This window comes from Prionailurus bengalensis, chromosome A2 (assembly GCF_016509475.1).
Source record: "Prionailurus bengalensis isolate Pbe53 chromosome A2, Fcat_Pben_1.1_paternal_pri, whole genome shotgun sequence".
NCBI lineage: Eukaryota > Metazoa > Chordata > Mammalia > Carnivora > Felidae > Prionailurus > Prionailurus bengalensis.
Window position 1 is genome coordinate 5,511,623 of NC_057348.1, and position 20,026 is coordinate 5,531,648.

The 20,026-nt window shown below is 42.0% G+C and overlaps 1 protein-coding gene across 12 annotated transcripts in view; it reads right to left on the minus strand.

Annotated features, from left to right (window-relative positions):
- Positions 1-20,026, minus strand: part of HNRNPM (heterogeneous nuclear ribonucleoprotein M) — a 40,353-nt gene that overhangs the window by 12,381 nt on the left and 7,946 nt on the right. For 3 of the 12 annotated variants that reach the window (XM_043586415.1, XM_043586421.1, XM_043586420.1), the window contains exons 2-13: positions 18,097-18,266; positions 10,979-11,031; positions 10,059-10,066; positions 9,880-9,973; positions 8,740-8,778; positions 8,587-8,622; positions 7,190-7,343; positions 6,320-6,369; positions 5,423-5,483; positions 2,348-2,449; positions 1,053-1,097; positions 515-592 (exon numbers count right to left, since the gene is read on the minus strand). In XM_043586415.1, coding sequence (XP_043442350.1) covers positions 515-592; positions 1,053-1,097; positions 2,348-2,449; positions 5,423-5,483; positions 6,320-6,369; positions 7,190-7,343; positions 8,587-8,622; positions 8,740-8,778; positions 9,880-9,973; positions 10,059-10,066; positions 10,979-11,031; positions 18,097-18,266 — 890 coding nt within the window. Of the gene's footprint in view, positions 1-514; positions 593-1,052; positions 1,098-2,347; positions 2,450-5,422; positions 5,484-6,319; positions 6,370-7,189; positions 7,344-8,586; positions 8,779-9,879; positions 9,974-10,058; positions 10,067-10,978; positions 11,032-18,096; positions 18,267-20,026 lie in introns of those variants that run through there. The other 9 variants (XM_043586411.1, XM_043586417.1, XM_043586413.1 and 6 more) reach the window with 5 other exon arrangements.

Here is a 20,026-nt window from a genome sequence, read left to right on the forward strand (position 1 = left end):
TGAAATACACCAAAATTCTCACTATGGAAATGCTGAGCTAAATCACTGTCTCTGCTCACAACTCCAAGTTCTCAGAGCAGATGCTCATGAACTGACGCAGTCCAGCACTCCAGGAGAGAGATGAACTTGATCAAAAACTCCAAAGAAACTAAAACTAATCCCTCACACTTGAAGATGATTTTAAAGTGTGCAAAACATAACCACAAATGTGTCTACAGGATGCCTGCTAGTGCTGGAGGCAATAAAAAAGCTCTAGAATTTTCTGGGTAATTACTGGGGAGATTCAGAACACAGTTCAGTGGCTAAGGGGATTAACACTTACCTACCAGCAAGTCTAGCTTCTGAAATACAAACTTATGATTTCAAATAAGGCAATTCAAAGACACTGGATTCGTCAAGAAAAGTGGAAGGGGCAAATCTTATTCATTGAAAATGGGTGTGCTGCCTCACAGTCGCCCAGGAGACAACAACCAGCAGAGGGCAGGTGCACACAGGAAGGAAACCCAAGTCTTACCATTTATTCTGCCCATGTTCATCCCAGAGCCAAATCGACCCATGTTTTCCATACCGCCACCAAAAGGTCCCTCCATTCCTGCAAGAGATATCCACATTTGAGCACCATCCCAATGAGACCGCTCACACTCATCAGGAAAAGAAAGATGTTTTCGTGAGTTTCACTTTGGGTGTTTTCTGCCAGGAACTTCCTTACCAAGTGTAAGGACTTTGGGGGAAAAAATGCTAGTGCCCTTGCCTGGAAACCACCATCTTCAAAACGCTAATCTGATCCACCCCCTCAACAGACAAGTAAAAAGAGGCCCAGAGAGATGGAGTGATTTGCCCAAGGTCACAGAGCTAGTTAGTGAGAAAGCCAGACCAAAAGCCCAAGATACCCACTAGGAAAGACTGACAGGTAAAATTAATTTCTAGACTCAAACTTTTAGAAAACTGAAAGTGAGAATTCATGCAAGGCTTAAGGAAAAAGAAAGAGGAAAAGGTGAGAGAAAACCATACCTAAAAGTGATTACATTTGTACTTCATTTTAAATCTCTTACCTCCCATTTTATTTATGCCAAATCCTATGCCTTCCATTCCCATTCCTTAAAAAGAAAAAGTCAATGCAAACTAAAATTATGTCAAAGTAGTAAGTAACGTTTGAACTTAAAAAGCACAGGAAATTCCAAACCATCAAATGAACAAAAAATATCCCTGATTAGGAGTATATTTTAGTTGTCAAGGAAAAAGGGGGAAAGCGGTCCTACCATCTCCCCTGTCACACTATCACATTCCAACAAACGTTAGTCTTTAACAAAATAATCACGTGACTCAAAATTCTGTAGGGTCCACATAGTTTTAACAACTACCCAAATCAGACCACATTAAACGTGATACATAACTGACCAGGTACAAAGTGGAGAGCACTTTTTTATAAGCTTATTTTAGGGAACATAAGTAGATTTAGAAACCCCTTTCAAAGATAAAATTCTCTAAATAAAAAGCAGTTCCTAAAAACACCAGACTTTCTTCTTAGGTGTTAGGGGAGTGGCCATCAGACTGGTAGGGCCAGCTGAGGTGATGGCTGAGGGTGCTGAGGTCAGCCCAGAGTTTAATCTGGGAGGGAGACAAGGGATATGCAGAACTGACAGAAGTGGAGTGAAGGGGCATCCAGGCTGCAATTCAAAGGATTTCAAGAAAGACAGCCGTTAAGCCCGTGGTCATAAAAATGAAATCGTTCTTAATAGTATATAAACACCTCATTGCACAGAATGAAAATGCTGAACAGCAAAATTTAAAGTATATTCTCCCCAAAGTTTTTATTCATTAGCTATTTATCATCTTGAACAAAGACAACACTCAACACTATGTCTTTGTGGCCTGTGACAGCTATGCTGTCATGCAATGAGACCCTCCTGTGCTTTTTTGTATCCGCCAATGCCCCCACCTCTACAAGCCATTATCACCATCAGGCAAGAGCCTAAGGGTGTCTGGGTAACAGACTGCGGCAGTGCTGTAGTCCCACGGTCAGGGGATCTACAGCGTGTCACTAACTGATAATGTGACCTTGAGCAAGACCAACTCTCTGGCCTGCCTCCTTTTATCGAATAGCGTAACTACCTCGGCTCAGAAGGTCATGCAAGGACAAAATGCAAAAGTATAACTTTAGAAAAGAGGATTCAATTCAGTAAAAACACAAAATACTGCTTTTATCAAAATGAATGAGAGAGGAGTAAGGAAGAAATTCTGCCCCAATTAAATCTTTATTCCATTTGAAGCACTCAACATCCAATTATCCCAATAATTTGAAAAACTAACTTCCCCAGAAATCTCCAAAGCACACTGTAGTTCTCACCTGCGGGTCCTATGTTTCCCATGCCAATGCCTTTATTCAGGTGATTGGCATCGATCGGCTGTCCTCCTGGGCCCAACCCCATGCCAATACCACCAAGCCCATCTGAAAGGAAAAGAGAAAGTCGGAAGTGTAGACTCCACTTAGAAAACCATGACCTTCCAAAGCAAAAAGAGTCTTTGTTTATACTGTGTTGTAAATGTCACACTCCATTCCAATCCACCCACCTCCAAGAGCAAACCCAGGGCTTTTGGGAGCTATCCCTTTCAAGGCGTAACTTTTCATATGCAATTGCAGATTAGAGTTTGTGCTATGTATAAAACAAAAGCAACTGGAAATTACAGAGAATTATGAACAACTCAAATGTAAGAACCACACTTATTCATTTCCCCAAATCTCAAATTGAGAAATGTTTAATTAAAACAGGCAATTAAGGGGACACCTGGGTGGCTCAGTCAGTTAAGCGTCTGACTTTTAGCTCAGGTCATAATCCCACGGTTTTTGAGTTTGAGCCCCAAATCAGGCTCTCTGCTGTCACCATGGAGCCCGCTTCAGATCCTCTGTCTCCCCTTCTCTCTGTCCCTCCCCCTCTCATGTTCTCTCTCAAAAATAAACATTTTTTAAAAGGTTAAAAAGGAGGGGCGCCTGGGTGGCTCAGCCGGTTAAGCATCCGACTCTTGGTTTCAGCTCAGGTCTTGGTCTCAACATTTCATGGGTTCGAGCCCTGCATCAGGCTCCGTGCTGACAGTGCAGAGCCTGCTTGGGATTCTCTCTCTCCCTCTCTGCCTGTCCCCTGCTTGCTCTCTCCCAAAATGAATAAACTTAAACAAATAAATAAGGCAATGAAGGACATCGGGTGGCCAGCAGTGCAAATGTGCCCAATCACCACCTCACAACCTGGTAGCCCAAAGGACTTTCCCCAAGAAAAAACAATGGAATAAACCAGCCAGTTAATACACTGGGCATACACTATTCTGACTCTACAGGTGGTTGTAGCAACAATGAAACCACTGTTCTCTTCTGCCCAGAAAGCTTCCTAACCTGTGGATCAATACCCAGTCCGCTCTCAACTCCATGCCCACACACACAAGCAGGGATGTAAGAATACAGACTGGTCTCAAAAGAGCGAACAAGACCAGACAGTGCAAGACACTTGCGATGCTCTGAGCGACCCTGGCCTGATGCTTAAACCAAGACCAGGTTTTAAATGGTAACCAAGTTCATTAAAAGTAATAATAATTCCTTAAAAAGAACCTTGATGCCAGTTCCCAGATATTTAATCTGTTTTAACAGACTAGTGTTTTTAAACTGCATAGAAACAGCAAGCGAGAGATCACCAAGGTTACTTACTCCCTAAGGCACTGAAGATTTTGAAGTCAACCCTCTGAAATGTGCCGGGAGACCAAGAGTCATGGATAATGGGCTCCCTGGGGCCCAATGTGTGCCAGCCAAGGCTCTCAAACAGCCCTCATCCCACTTCCTCTAGGCACAAACGTCAGTAAGAGCCATCACTCTGATCCTGAGTGATCATGGCAAGTGACCACACTGATTAGGGCAAGGATATGTGGTACTTCTCTAAAAAAATATTAAATTTTCGGGGCGCCTGGGTGGCTCAGTCGGTTAAGCGGCTGACTTCGGCTCAGGTCATGATCTCGCGGTCCGTGAGTTCGAGCCCCGCGTCGGGCTCTGTGCTGACAGCTCGGAGCCTGGAGCCTGTTTCAGATTCTGTGTCTCCCTCTCTCTCTGACCCTCCCCCATTCATGCTCTCTCTGTCTCAAAAATAAACGTTTAAAAAAATCTATATATTAAATTTTCAACTAAGCCATCTATTCTTGAAGCCTCTGACCTCCCCTCGAAATCTGCCTCATTTATGCTTCCAATAACGTTAAACCACAAAGGCACTCCTGTTAGTGTTCTTGTCTAGGCTCTCATTCAATCCATCTGATGCTGGGCCTTAGGCCTGAGTCCCCACTCCAGACCAGAGACACTCCCTGGCCCTCCAAACAGACACCCACCCCAACTACCTCATCTGCTAGGAAGTTCTCCCAACACAGCACAAGCAAGCCCCTCCCCTCCCACGGCCACCTAACTCCCATGCTTCCTACGGACTCCCCAGCCCTTCTTGCTGCTGGAGGCCAGCACTCTCACTGCTGCCTATGCCCAGGCTCCGCACAGCCCTGCGGGCTTGTCAGAAAGAGGGCCTAAGGCTTCACTAATATGCACCACTTCCATCTTCGAGGTGACTGGTCACTTAGTCTTCCCTGTCACGGGACGGACTTTCACCTGGATGTTTCACGTGACCCCATATAAAAATATGGATCACCGTACTTCACATAAGATGCCCCCGTTCAAAGTGTACAGTTCAGTGATTTTTCATACATACAACTATCACCATCATCTAATTCCAAAACACTGTCATCACCCCAAAAACAACTCTCCACTTACCCCTCTCCCCTGGCAACCACTAATCTACTTTCTGTAGGTGGATTTGTCTTTTTTTGGACATTTCCTACAGACGGAATCAAGGTGCATCCACGCCGTGGCAGGTATCAGTACTTGGTTCCTTTTTATGGCTGAGTAATGCTCCGTCATATAAATTTACCACTTCTATCCATGTATCAACTGAAATCACGGTGCTAGGAACACCCACATGAATGTTTATGGAGACACAGTTTTCAGTTCTTCGACGTATACCTAAGGGTGGAACCACGCTGAGCCATACCATGCTAACCAATCTCTTCTGATCCCACGGGCAACCTGATTTTAATTCCTTTCCAGTTTCTGGTTCTTCCTTCCACAGGACACTTTCAAAACACCCAACTACATCCTAGAGGATGTAGTCTGGCTCACCACAGAGTAATCTTAACCACCCTTCCTAAGTTGTCAATCTCTCTGCTCGTATTTCACCCTGAAGAATCTACAGGGGGAAAAAAAAATTACCACAAACCCCTTTTTGAACCTTTCCCTCAAGAATGATCAAGAGCACTGCAGAATCACATGGCGCAAGCTCAAGGGTAAGTGTAGTTCTCCGGTCAGTATTGATCAAATTCAAAAACTAAGCCATACGGAGACACTTACGGGGAAGTTGCTGTGGACGCTCAGGAGGGAAAAAATCTCCCTTTGGCAAGGCCCTCTCATCCTGAAAGAGAAAGTGAGTAAATCTCAGTATTAAAGCACAGCTTACAACAACAACAGATGGAAACAACTCCCAATGACAGAGGACTAGCTAAATTATGATCCACCCATGCCACGAAATAACACACAAGTACAAAAAGAAATACACAGAGTACTTGCACCCTTATGTAAAAAGAAGGACAAAAATATGCATCCACGTTACTAGGGGGGATGAAAGGGACCTGGGCACAAAGTAAGGGAAAGACTCTCACGCTGTATCTTCATGCTTTTTAAGCCAGGTAAAGCAATAATCTATTCAAAAAACTAAAGTGAATGCTTCAAGTAGCTAAAATATCCCTTTACAGTTCCCTTTATTTTCTTCTTGAATCTGAGCCCTCACCAGATTACCCTCAGCATATTCTAGTCGTGCTTGTATTAATTCACTATTATCCTGGCACAGCCAAAGCAGGGATAATGTTTATAATGAAGCGCTTCAACAGAACCTGAAAGGCTGTGTGAATCAAAGACTTACAGTCACAACAGATAAAATGCTAAACATTATAATGAGATACCCTGAAGAGTAGAACCCCATGTACATAACCGATCTTTGAACTTGATCACTTGCTTGAGCAGGATACTCAACTGATCTCCTGACCATGTCAGTTAACAGGCAACTGTGCAAAAGGGAAAATATATCTGAAGAGCTGTGTTTCTGCCATAAATTTGCTCAACATACTGCAACTTTTTTAACTTAGACTGATCCATAAATACAGTATAATAGCTATGTACACTCTTCATATTCCCATGTTACTGCTAGACTTATTTGAATATATCATGGAGAAAGAGATCCTATTAACTTACCATTTTCACGTGCATTGGTCTATCAAATAGCAGTTGACCATTAAACATAGCTGATATTCCAATTAAGGCTATTTCTCGCAATTCTAAAAACATGCACAGGAGAGAAATACAGAAGAGAAAAATGCTCCAACTGCTACCAGCCCCTCTAAGCAGTGAATTTATGAGCAATTTTGGTTCTTCATTAAACTTTTAAAATCTTTGTTTCTACATTAACCATAAAAGAAACAATAAATAAAGCTCAAGGGACGGGGAAGTAAGTGTCAGCTTACTCCTTAGGTGTAGAGCTCCACTCACATAACCCCACACTTCTCACTAAACCATCCTCTTAGGTCCTGGCATCAGTTTTTTGTATGAGTCCAATGGGCCAAGTACCATATATTTTTTCAAGTACCACGTTTTCTGGGTAAGATACACAGTAAAAGTCTTGTCCAAGTTTAATGACTGTGTTCATGTGTGGCATTCTCCGCTGTGACTACAAAGATAAAACTCCAGGGTAACCAGCTTAGGATCAGAGAGAGAAGTATTTCTAGAATGATGTCAATCCATTGGAGAAATACAGCCAAGGACTGATACGTGAAATAACAACCGAATTTCTCTCCAGTGGCGTATTCTTTAGACTTCTCCCTTCAAACCAGACTCTAAAAAGAGAACACTGGAAAAGACCACTCACGGGCACGTGCCTATTTTCTATTTATGCAGTACTGAATCAATTCCATCACAGACAACTTTTACATTCCACAGTAATGCAATCCCTATGGTCATTTGGGAAATACACACACAGTTACCACTTCCTCCCCAAAAACCTGTGTTATTCATGCAATATTTAAGGCCAAACTGTTCACCAAGAGTTGAATTCTGATAAAAGGATACATATAGCTTGCACAGCTTCAATGGACTGTTCAAAAGTAACAGTGCCTATTCCACGACTTTTTCCATCTTTATCCTCAAGAATGTCTGCTCGGACCACCACACCAGCCATACTAAAAACTTCCTTCAGCTTCTTCCAGCCAACTTTATAATCCAGCTAATCAAGAGAAAGGAGAGAAAAATCTCAATGTAGACATCTCAAGAAAAAACATTTTGAACACGTAACATATTGAATACAATATGCTCTGGTTGGAAACAAACATTTAAAAATAACGTCACAGGGGTGCCTGGGTGGCTCAGTCAGTTAAGCGTCCAACTTCAGCTCAGGTCATGATCTCACAGTTTGTGAGTTCGAGCCCCGCGACGGGCTCTGTGCTGACAGCTGAGCCTGGAGCCTGCTTCTAATTCTGTGTCTCCCTCTCCCTCCGCTCCTCCCCCCCTCATGCTCTGTCTCCCTCTCTCCTTCAAAAGTAAAAACATTTAAAAAAAAATTTTTTTTATTATTTTGTTTTAAATAATGTCACAGGAGCGCCTGGGTGGCTCAGTCAGTTGAGGGTCGACTCTTGATATCGGCTCAGGTCATGATCCCCACGGTCATGGGATCGAGCCCCTTTGCTGAGCATGGAGCCTCTTTGAGATTCTCTGTCCTTCTGCCCCTCTCCCCTGCTCGTGCTCGCACACACACACACACACACACACACACACACACTCTCTCTCTCATAAATAAATAAACAAACAAACAAACAAACAAACAAACAAACAAACAAACAAATAAATAAAATGTCACAAGGATTTATCCCACCACAGTAGAATTTTTCAGATACAATTATGAAGCCTGGCCTTAACTGCTAGTCACTGTCTCTTTTCTCCGGAAGAACAGGTTAAGTCACCTCATGCCTTTCAAATTAATGCTTACTCTGAACCCAAAAACAAAAACAAAAAAAAAACAAAAAAAAAAAAACTTTTTTGTTCCCCAGCTAAAGTTTACCATCATCCTTCCCAATGCATTTTTCTTTAAAAATATTTCCCTTTGCAAATGGCAAAGGCATTATCTTTCATCCCAAACACAAGAGGAGGGATGGAATGTCAGCTTGGTTCATATACTTTTTTGGCCTGCACCCGCAGGGAATGCAGACTCAGCTGCCACTTTTATAACCAGCAAAAGCCAGTGAACATGACCCCAGTGGGACCATGGTCAAGCCTGTGACTGATCACTACAGGGTCACTGTGGGACAAAGCCCAACTTCAAAGTTGTTTGTTTTTTAAACAGAAGAAGAAGACAGCATTAACCCTCTTTTCAACTGTTCTTCTCAAATATCAGAACTACTTTTATAACATATTAACAAAACTATCATAAAGTTCTGACTCTTCCACCTTAGACAATGTTTCCGTTTACTTACATTTGCTACAAATACTGTGCTTCCAAGTCTTCCAGCCTGTAATGCATGGATAATCTCATTTGGGATGTTAGGATTATTTAGGATACTGGGTGGGATATTAATCATTCCTGGGCCACCTGGTCCCATACCCATCCCACCAGTCGTAGCCATCACCTTTTGCATTGCTCTCCTGGCATGTTCACCATCAGGATCCTAAAACAAGCACAAAAGTGTTACATTTAACTGACCCAGTGACAACTAAGACCATGATCTCACAAAAAGTGATATTCCCAAAACTCCAGAGATTGAGAGGTTGTTTGGAAAAGTATTTCTTGAAATCTATAACAAGAAATTCAAATGAACTCAACCATCAGGTTAGAAGAATTCCAGCCAAAGGAACGAGGCCAAAAGGAAAGGTGTCAAATTTAGCTATCAATTGAACTGAGTGGCAGATGACAAGATTAGTTGATAGAACACAGAACACTTCCAGACTGAAATAAGATCTTCACAGGCTTGGTATAGTTGAATCTCACTAATTTTCAATGGGGTTCTGTTAATTTCTGTTAACCCCATCAGTGATTGTTCCAAAAGTTTGAAAACGCAGTTCTAGATCACCGAGGTACTCCATCCTTCAGGTTATGCAGGCGTCTGACTCGTGTAAGGTCTGGACAGGTGTATGAAACTCTGGCATTGACACTAGGCTTGAACTCTTTGCCCTTTCATGTGTCTCTTCAGCCCAAAGAAACCTTAGCCCCTACTGTGCTCTACTCTCTGAGCTCTGAATATATTAATCTTCCTCTAAGAAGGAAAGGTAAAAATAAGGGAGGGATTTAATCATAAAAACTTCCCGCTTTCTCAAGGGAGAGAAGGTATCTGGTTTGGATTAAATACCAAAGTGGATCTGAGTAATGATAAACTCGCTTTAAAAAAGAAAAAAGGTGGGCTAAGAAATAGGGTTCGGGCTGGGTAAAACTTTAGGTGTAGAATCCCTTAACACACACACATACACACCCACAAACACATACACCAACCAGGGGCTCAGTCCAAGTGCCCCTGATCAATAAAACAAGGTAGGCTGGTCTAAGACAAATCACAGACATCGGGAAGACAGCAGTTGCTCAGGACGTGCTCCATCATTATTCCAAGTTCCTACAGGAGTTGACTGCTGAAGCCTGTGACTGGCCCTCTTCATTAAAAACAACAGGTTGGTCTGCTCCGTAAAATGTAGTCAAGGATTATTTTTGTCTTTTCCTAACTCCAAACGGGGACAACTCGACAATTATAAATGATATCCACATTGTTTCAAGAGCTTACTTCTTTGACTTTCAGTGGTCTTCCACTCAGACTATGCTTGTTTAGAACTTCCGCAGCTTTTTTCATGCTTTCTTCCATCTTGAATTCAACAACGCTATGAAGAGCCAAAAGGAGATGAGTGAAACCGGTCCTACGACTGAGAAGGCTCAATTGCCAATAAGTAACTAGACAATACTTACGCACATCCCTTTGGAGGAAGCCACAGACCAGTCAGAAGAGCAAGGAAAGAGGAGAAAAAAAGAAAAACATAGTAAATACCAGTGACAGTTATATGAATTAAAAATACGATTTATATAACAAGGTTAGTTTTTATATCAACCCTTCTAAGGGGAAGCTCACAGGAATGACTCGCCTAGCCTTCCTTATTAAAAGCTGGGCTCCTTGTTACCTCCTCTGCCTGCACATTACCAGCATTGCACTATAGCTGCTGAGGTTGTAATAAGCAGACCTAAATTCAGGTTCTCCAAGAAATCACACAAACTTTAGATCTGCTTCTCTCTGTACTCAAATCAATTCCTTATCATACTCCTCCTAAATCCATCCCTTCCGTAAATTAAAGCTCATCCTTTTGATTATTCTAAGCCATTCTATTGCGCGACAAAATAATTTAATTTTCTCTTTAAACTAGGCCAATTTTAAACATTCAGGTTTTAATAATTGTTTTACAATTTACTGGCACAAAGGCAACTTTTCGGAATCTTTGGTTCACACAACTTTCAAATTCAGCAAACGACCAAGAGTAACATTTTCTAGACAAGAACACACGTTTTACATTAATATACCACCGCTAAAATTCCATGCATAATTCACACACAGCCAATTCCTCTGTTAACAAAGAGACAATGCTGCTATTGGTCCCCAGTTATCCAAATTGGGCATCCAAACAGAATACCAAAAAGCTCTTTGGCCAGCCATTTGGAAAAGCGGGACTCCCGTTTGCAAATCCCCTCCCACCCCACTCAAATGTTTGGCAAAAATCAAACATAGCTACTGTAACATGAGCACTCACTGCCTTCCTGATTTCATTCGATTCCACGCCACCATACAGTTACATTTTTCAAGTAGTAAATCCACAGAAGAAATTCTCTCAGACACTTACCCTTGACTTTCCTTCAGCGTCCATTAAGAGCTCCACGTATGTTACCTCACCAACTACAAATCAGTTTCCAGACGACACATAAACCAAGGGAGAAAAGCCAAGAAAACAATGGGAATTTAGAACAATCATCAGCAACCTTGTATGGAGCCTCTGCCTTATAAGAAAGCCCAGAAACACTCCATATTCTCTAAACCACCAAACTAGGCATTACAGGTGTGCAGTAAAAGTAGGTGAGACTCGTTAACAATTATGTCCTTGATTTTCCTCCCACCACAAACAAGCTATTTCCACAGATTTCCGTATCAATTTCCCTGTCTGAAATACTCATTCATGACTAGAGGCAATCCAAATCTATAGGAAAGAAGTCTGCGTGATTCACTTTTTTGGGGAAAGGAGGAAAACAGTTTTGCACGTACACTCTTACTGGTGAAAGCAAGTAAACAGCACACAGGCCGCAATGCCACTGAACTGAGCTCAACTGCTAAATCCAAGGATGTGCACGCACACATGCCCAAAGGGGCGGCTACAGGAGTGCACAAAGCCCTGCGTTCAAGAGGGCCACGTGCATAGTTTAATGCTGCTGTTATCACAAAATTCTTAGTTTTTTAACGAGGCACCTCGCGTTTTCATTTTGCACGGGGCCCCACAAAATCTGTAGCTGGTCCTGCGCACAGCACCAGGCTCCATAATGGTCAGAAGGAGGATGTTCGAGTATCCGATCGCAAAACCAGAGCAGCATCTGGATTCTCTTCGGTGAGTTAAGGCAGGCTTTTATTCCTCCTGCTTTTTCAACCTTCCCATTGAAAGACAAAGGTAAATGCGAATTCAGAGCTCAGTTTGCAACTGACAGTTAAGACACAGGATTCTAATCTACACAAAGGTGGGGAAGGGGTTAAAAATGAAGCATTTCAAAAGGTTCCACAGATTTTCCTCAAGGTTTGGATTGCCAATTCATGACCACCATGACCAGATGTTAGAACCCATCAAGACGACAACCACCAAAATGGCTGCTGAACTTGAAGATGGCACAAAAACAACAGAAATTTGAAGTGTTAACTTGGAGAAAACATCTCTCAGCAGGCTCTCCAAAGTCAAGCAAGCGGTTTTGTACTCAGGAATATCCTTTTTGAAAAAGAATTATCTTTATGATAGTAAAGCCTTCTCCAATTCAGTGTTCAAGTTTGGTTGAACAGTACAAGGGTAAACGTAAGCCTCTTAATGGCCTTGACAAGTCCTGCCTATTCGAATTCATTTGTCCGAAGGAAATTAAAATTGTAAGGAATTTAAAATACATCAAGGAATGATGTGAATGTAAAGTAGGATAAAATTACTTCTAAAAATTAACGATTTGAAGGGAGTATTTATTAGCAATATACTTGCATGGCAGTTGACAACAAGTGAAGGCCAAGTGTTCAAAGTCCCCTCCCCTGGTCTTTTTTTGGTACGTTACAGAACCAGACCAGCACTGTGCACAAAACAGGAAGGAGAATCAGTGCAAAGAGCGAAGAGTGGAAATAGGGGCTGGTGTAATTTAACTTTTGGAGTATGTACTCCTGTGGGGCAAACTGAAAATGATCAGCCAAGCAACAGTCATACAAACTGGCTTTATTTCACCCTTACAAAGGAAAGCAACTCCAAAAAAATTGTGGCCATATTCCTGAGGCCACGTTTTTAAAAAGCCATTCATTTCAACAGCAGCAGCCATTTGAGGACCAACAGCCTTCATCTCCACTTTGATAAAAATGCCAAGTAGTGTCAAGACAGTGAAGAGACCTCAAATTTATTTTCTACAAGCGGGGACTACCACCTAGTGACCTTAAAAATAAATAATCACAATCTCTAACTCAAGACAACTATGTTGTCAGAATTCAAATACTGTTGCGTTTGATAAGTTTCTAGTCCGTGTCCATAAAGACACTTTATCAAAACTGTCACTGCATCCTAGAAACCAAGTCCAAACCAAACTTTTTTCCAAAAAGCCAGGTTCAGAAATTAGGGCTTTGCCCACCTCACATTCTAGTGATGGCACACATCCAACTTCAATCCTTAGCACCAAAACTTTGTTTAAAATGTCCTTTCTTATTTTTCCCCCCAAATGGTATAGTTGTTCAGTGAAAACAAAAAATTACATTAAAAAAACCCTCCACCCTATCCGTTTAGCCATAGATTAGGAAGTCATTGTGGCTCTAGCACGAGCAGTGCTGTTCCTGAGGACCGTTAATAATAACCGTGTCCCTCGTCAATTCCCAATGTCTCCCCTGAGAGACTGCCTTAATTCAAAGATGTAAGCAAATCAGTATACAAGATATGCAACAGGTGCTAGTTCGTACTTCCCTAGAGGAAGATCGAACGAAGACCACCTCTCTTTTCAGTTCTACAGGATTAAAACAAAAACCTGTTCAGTCAGAACAACTAGCAACAAAACTCTGAAGGTAAAATTTGCCAACCATGCATAGTCTGCTCGCAGCCAATGAAACTACGTTTAAGAAAGCAAATCCACCACAGCAGAGGAGCTAGGACTGAGAGGCAGAGGTAACAAATTGGCAGTAAGTAGCAAGTCTCTCTGAAATGGAACTCGCAGGTACTGATGAAAAATACAGTTGTTCCTCTCCCTTCCTGAACATGGATGGAATCCATGGAATCTCAAGAGGAGGTGCTAGGAAATCCTTCTGAGCTTTAAACATCAAAACATCTATATGAAAAAACTAAGACTTCGAAAAATCTGACAAACGTTATCACCTACCTTTAGTTTAAAATGCTCCAAGTCACCTTTAACCAACATTTACACGGATTATTAAAAACATTGCCTCAAGAATAAAACGCATCATGAAGATAAGGAGAGTGAACACGCAACCCAAAATGAAGTCAGGAAGTCCCTAGGAGCTACTGTGATTTAACACTCCCGCACATATTTTTATCACCAGGAGTATTTGTTTCTGTGTTCATTTACTCTGAAACTGACCCCCCCCCCCAAAAAAAAGATGATGTATGGAGGCCAAAACTTCACTGAAGAGAATTCACATGTGAAAAGGCCTATAATTTAAAAGATGGGGTTGGAGGGGGAAGGCTCAAAAGTAGGGTATGTTGTCAAATGCATTCCCCTCAAACACATTCAACTCTCAGCTGGCTGCTCTCACAGAGGGGTGCACGGAACAAATGAGTATTTTAACCGGAAAGCTTGTATCTTTAATACATAGACAACATGAAACGTGGCAAACTAATTATTCTACACAATGTCTACTTAATTTAATGGACAAACTGGATACTTATGGAGCCCGTTCTTGCTACTTTCATAGCAAAAGCTGAAGACCACTACTTCTCTAACTAAACCAAAACCTACCAAGTAAGCTAAGGCAGGCTACACTGTCCAGGTTCAACCCAAGTACCCCCAGATAGAGATGCTTTAGCATAATTCTTTAAAAAATGCAGGCTGAATTTCCAAAACAGGAAAACACAAAGGAACAAAAGGACTGGATATGGATTTTTACTTAAATTGAAAATAAAGTTCGGCTCCATAAATCCACAACATAGGTTGTCTTCAAGGGCCAAGGGAGACTTTCTTCTGGACTACACTTGCCCTCTGGGCCTCAGTTTTCTGTCAGCTGGAATCTGAAATTTACTCAGAGTGATGCATTAATTGAGGACAGGATTAAGTGCTTAAAGAAATCCTTGCTTACACAGGTCAACCTGACTGCTGATAAACTTGGGATTGATTGAGAGTAAACTCCATCATGGACTTTCCTTTATTCCTCCAACTGTGCTGTTTACTCAGGGCAGGTCCAACTCAGGCCTGTCTGGTTACAACCGCCCCACCTCGATGTGCCAACTACCTGGTCAGGCCAGGAGAACAAGAACAAGCAGCCCAATAACCAATAAGGAGCTTTATTCATCCACACAGGACTTCCCAGTAACGTAGCACAACACCAAGTGTAAATTCCCAAGAGCACCGTTTTTCACCCAGTCCTTAAGGTCAAACACCTGCAATGTGATTCCAATCTGTCAAGGGGTGAAAACTGGGTGACTGGGACCTGGTGTGACATTCGCCAATTCAAATTTCCTATTACCCTGACTCTCAATTTGGTTTCAATCCAGCAACTCTTTGGTGTTCACAGCAGCCATTTATTTGTTCCATGTAATATCTCTGTTAAAAATAAACATGGTCAAGAGAAAGGACAATAGAAACCTTTCCTTTGTTCCATCAGGACACTTAGAACAGGAAGAGGAAAGTTCAGCGTTCAATTCTATGGGCTGTGAAAACTGTTGAAGCCACATCCCTGACCAATATAGGGGGATGGGGATGGGGATGGGTGGGTAGTGAGCAAAAAGGCAGCCCGACTCAGGACAAAACAAGCTTTCCATGCATTTTCTCTTTAAACTCAGTGATGCTGATTTCATGATAGTGTCACCAAACAGCTGGGCACCAAACAGGCTTTGTGACCCCATCCAGGGGAAAAAGGCAAAGTGACCAATTCACAGAATACACGTGTCATTCATAGGATGTCCTAGAACGTTGCCAAATGCTAAAACTTAAGACGGACAACATACGCCCGGTGGCCATGTAAGGGGGTAAAGATCAGGAATCACGGAGGGGTACAAGAGGCAATCTCAGGCATGATTAGCCTTAGAAAAGCTCTGGTCATGCCACTTTAAAGCATCTAGTTTAGTTCTGAGAGGCGGCAATTAGACAGTGTTGCAGTGACAGGACATTTCCCAGACCTTTCAGTTGAAGACAACTAATGAAGCTTATTCCACTGGTTTCCTGAAACAGCAAAACTCTTAAGAGGCAGACCAATAAAAAGCGTCTGGGTTATAACAAGCCAGGTCTCTGCAGCTGGTCCACTCTGGAGATTACCTGGAGACTGACGCTTTTAGGGTGCTAACTGTCCCTAGCTGCGGCAACAGGCCTTCAAAAAATAAAAACTTACTTGCAACAGGTTTCAAGTAAATACTACAGATTTCAAATAACCACCTACACATGTTTTCAGCATACCAAGAAACGAATAAAACTGTAATTTTAAATCTCATAATAAAAATAAGAACATTTTTAAGGAGGCCTATATACGTGAACAGTAAACTTCAGACTTCCCATGCTGAACAGAAGCATTACCATAAAAAATTACCTTTCTCTTATGAATTCCCTTTACCCACAATACAATACTGCAAATAACTGAAACAGAAAAATAGTTAATTTAACCTATACAGGGGAGCTCTAAACAAGAACATTTTAAGATTTGTTTAAAATAACGGATTTACTGCACACCTGTAATTCTAAGTTACACCACCAAAAAAATACACTGAAAGGGCTGAGCCAGGGCATTCATAGCAGTATGCCAGGGGAATATGAGAACCAGTTTGGAAGTATCCGAATAAACCACCAGGCTGGCCCCACACTTAATACAGTGCAAAATAGGAAATTGAGGTGAACTGCTTCTACATCCAGAAACGTCATGGCTGCTGCTGCTACCAGCTTTAAGGCTTCCAAAACTGAATTACTGAATGGTAAAGCAGTAAAAATGTCACCTACTTTATCCATCATGTCCCAAAACTGGTTCACACACTCCTAAAAATAAAAAATAATTTGGCCTGCAATCTCTTACAAAATTCTAACAATTGCGTTTTCAAAGCCACATTCCTGGTTCTTGGAACTACTATACCTTATTATCAATGGAAGTAGCAATTCAGCGGTTCAACCAAATCACAAAAACACAAATTTGGGAGTTATTCCAAAAACTAATTCGAATGAGACCCAACTGTACTGTACAGAAATTCTAAGCTTGTATTGAAGCAGCAGTCCCAAAAACCAAGAACACTGCATCTGGGATGCCACAGGACACGCCCTTCAGACAAAAAGAAGAAACTTCACCCTTGCCCTAGGAGCATTGGCAGGAATGATTTGGCTGATCGAGGCAGGAAAACAAATCTCACACCGAAACATTTTTCCATTCGTGTTCTCTGGAGAACTACTACACGGGAGCAGCCTACATGACTGTACAGAGAAGTTCACGGTGCCCAGTGGTTCTGGCACGTCATGGATGGGACAATGACGGCAGTGGGCCAGTCATAATTTCAAAACCCGATGCTGAGAGCACCAGTACACATACCAGAGTGGCCTATCCGAGTGGCATCTCTGCCACTGAAATGTTAATCATTGGACAATTCAAACTTGCATCTCTTTTCGTTATGAATGCTCCAGAAAACCAGTAACTTTCAGTCCTTCAAAAAGACTCCATTTAAGGGTAATTTGATTCTAGTTTCCCTTGGGGGAGACCTCAAGGCATCAGACAAATTGTTCTCTATCAATAGTTTTGTCTAAACCAGGGCTGAGCAATCTCTTCAGCCCTGAGTGCCACCAGCAGGGCCAAGAATCAGGAAAGAAAGAAGACAAAAGCAGAACAAGAATGTGCAAAGGAAGAGGATCCGTATGGTGTGCACAGGGGGTGAGGCAGAGGACCACAGGGACAACCGGCCTCCTAGGACCTCCTGGTGGCAGCAGAGCTTCGGCTGCTCCCCCTGCCCTGGCCCGGGACACCAGGCCGCTACTGACGTTTGCCGGCAAGAACGGCACTGCCCGGCAGATGCCTTATTTTGAGCTCTCCAATTGCCAATCTAACCCGTGTTTCTTCCCAGGGTGGAAAAAGCCCAAGTTTAAATACAAGCTCATGTTTTAGAATTTAGAAGCTGAGCAGCGCAAGTTCCAACTACCAAATTTTGATCCCAGGAAGACATCCACAAAATTTAAACAAACTACCTTCCCTCCAGAATTAAAAAGCTAAAAAAAAATGTTTAAAGGAAAAACCTCTCCCACCTAATATGAAGAAATCAAAAAATTTCCTTAACACAAAGAGGTTCCCCTCAAGCTTAATCAAAGTCCTATTAACCATATTAAGCCAGTAAAATCATTTGTAGGCCAAAGGACCATACAAACCACCCTGTTTGACACACAGGTGCATGACCACACAAAAAAAGTAGGGTGGGTAAAGCGGCTTAACTCTCAAGCCTGGACAGAACACAATGCTCTACCCAGATCAACTTCCACTGACAAAAAATAACCAAGGAATTAGCCACAGAAAAGATGACACATCAACCTTCTTACCCTACTCGACCACCAGTACCATTACCTTTTTCTTTAACCAGGTCTTTAAGTGACTGCCATTTCACATCAAAAGGTATGTTTGTAATGAAGGCTCTGTATCTTTTAGTTGGATTGGCATATGGCTCAAAGCGATTGCCTCCTCTTTTTATGTTTTTCTCCTTCCTCTTCTCATTCTGAGTAGGTCGCTCTCCTTCACTGAATTCGAAGGGAAAAAAAAGGGTCCATATGTTAGCACAACATGAAAGACAGTATTCGATTTGCCAGCTTTAGAATTCCACATAGTTACATCCATCACAAGACTAATCTTGACTTTGTTCTGAGACATTCAAACTTCAGTGCTCCTAGAGCAGAAAGGTAAAGTAGCACACTCCTTAAAACCCACATATCAAGAAGCCATTCCCAATAAACTGTGCTCTCCTCTGCCTTCACACATTCCTAGGGGATATAATAGAGATAGGAGCCAGGAGCCAACTCCCTGCCCAAGGTGTTTTCATTTCATGCCAGAAACAGGAAAAAAGAAGGGAAGATTTGCAAGATTTCATGGAACAGAAATGAGCTGGTGCACATAGGCCCAATCAACTTTAACTTCACAAATAAAACTACCTTTTTATTTTGAGGGGGGGGGAATGTTTTTTAAGCTGGAATATAAAATGGTACAGCCACTACAGAAAAGCTTGGCAGTCACTCAAAAAGTTAAAACACGTAATTACCACATGACCCAACAATTCTACTCCTGGGTACAGATCCAAAAGAAGTGACAGGAAGGAGGAAATACTTGTACACCAAATAGCATTATTCGTAATAGCCAAGAGGTGGAAACAACCCAAGGGTCCACCAACAGATGAATGGAATAAAGAAATGTGGTACAGCCATAAAGAGATTCTTCAGCCATAAAAAGGCACGGAATGCTGATACATGCTGCAACACAGATGAAGTTTGAAAACATTATACTACGCAAAATAAGTCAGACAGATAAGGAAGACAGAATAGAGGTTTCCAGAAGCTGGAGGGAGTTGGGAAAGGGATTATTGTTTAATGGATGAGAGTTTCTGTTTGGGATGAGAAAGAAAGTTCTGAAAATGGACAGTGGTATATGCTCAACATTGTATTTAATTCCCCTGAACTATACACTTAACATGGTTAAAACGGCATATTTTACATACATTTTACCACAATTTTTTTTTTTTAACAGTAAAGAAGTCATTCTCTATACAACCCTAGGAAAACCAAAGTCTGAGCAACCCAGGTAGGTAAAAGACAATATGCAGCCAACGATCCCACCTTCAGCAAAGGGTGAATGTTCTTCTGGCGTGGCTTTTCCTATAATACTCTTTACCTTTCTGTGTCAGGAGTCTCCATGCCATAACACTTCGTTTCTAAGCTCTACTTAGAAATTCAGCTTAGAAGGTTTCACAAGCAAACCTCCAAAGCACAGAATCAGACATTAGGCTGGAAACTTAGGCGACAGCACAGAGAAACAGGCCAGTGTGTGCGGCCAGGGCAGGGCCCACACACAGGCCAAGTGAAGCTACTCCGTGAGCTGCCTGCCCACTCTTGTTCAGCCCCCTGTGACTACAGGCAGACACCGGTAAGAGGTGACCAGGAACAAATGGGGATCCAACAGACACAGGAAGTTCTCTCGCGTCCTACACTGGGTCCTGCACTTTCTGCTTACCAAGCCCTATGCTTTCCCCCAGTGAAAATGCAGAAAACTCCCAAACAACAGATTTTAGCAGACTTTGTGATCCATGACTAAAACGGAAAAAACAAAAAGCCAAGATTGTCTATTACTGATTTACAAACCCACCTTCGTTTAATTAAAGGGCTGACCTTTACTCTAGGATACGTCTTCCTTGCATGGGAAAAGTAGTGTTCAAATACCAGATGATAGCTTAGAGAAGTATTTACTTGGGGGGGGGGGGGGATTTTTTTTTTATATTTTTTTAAATGTTTAT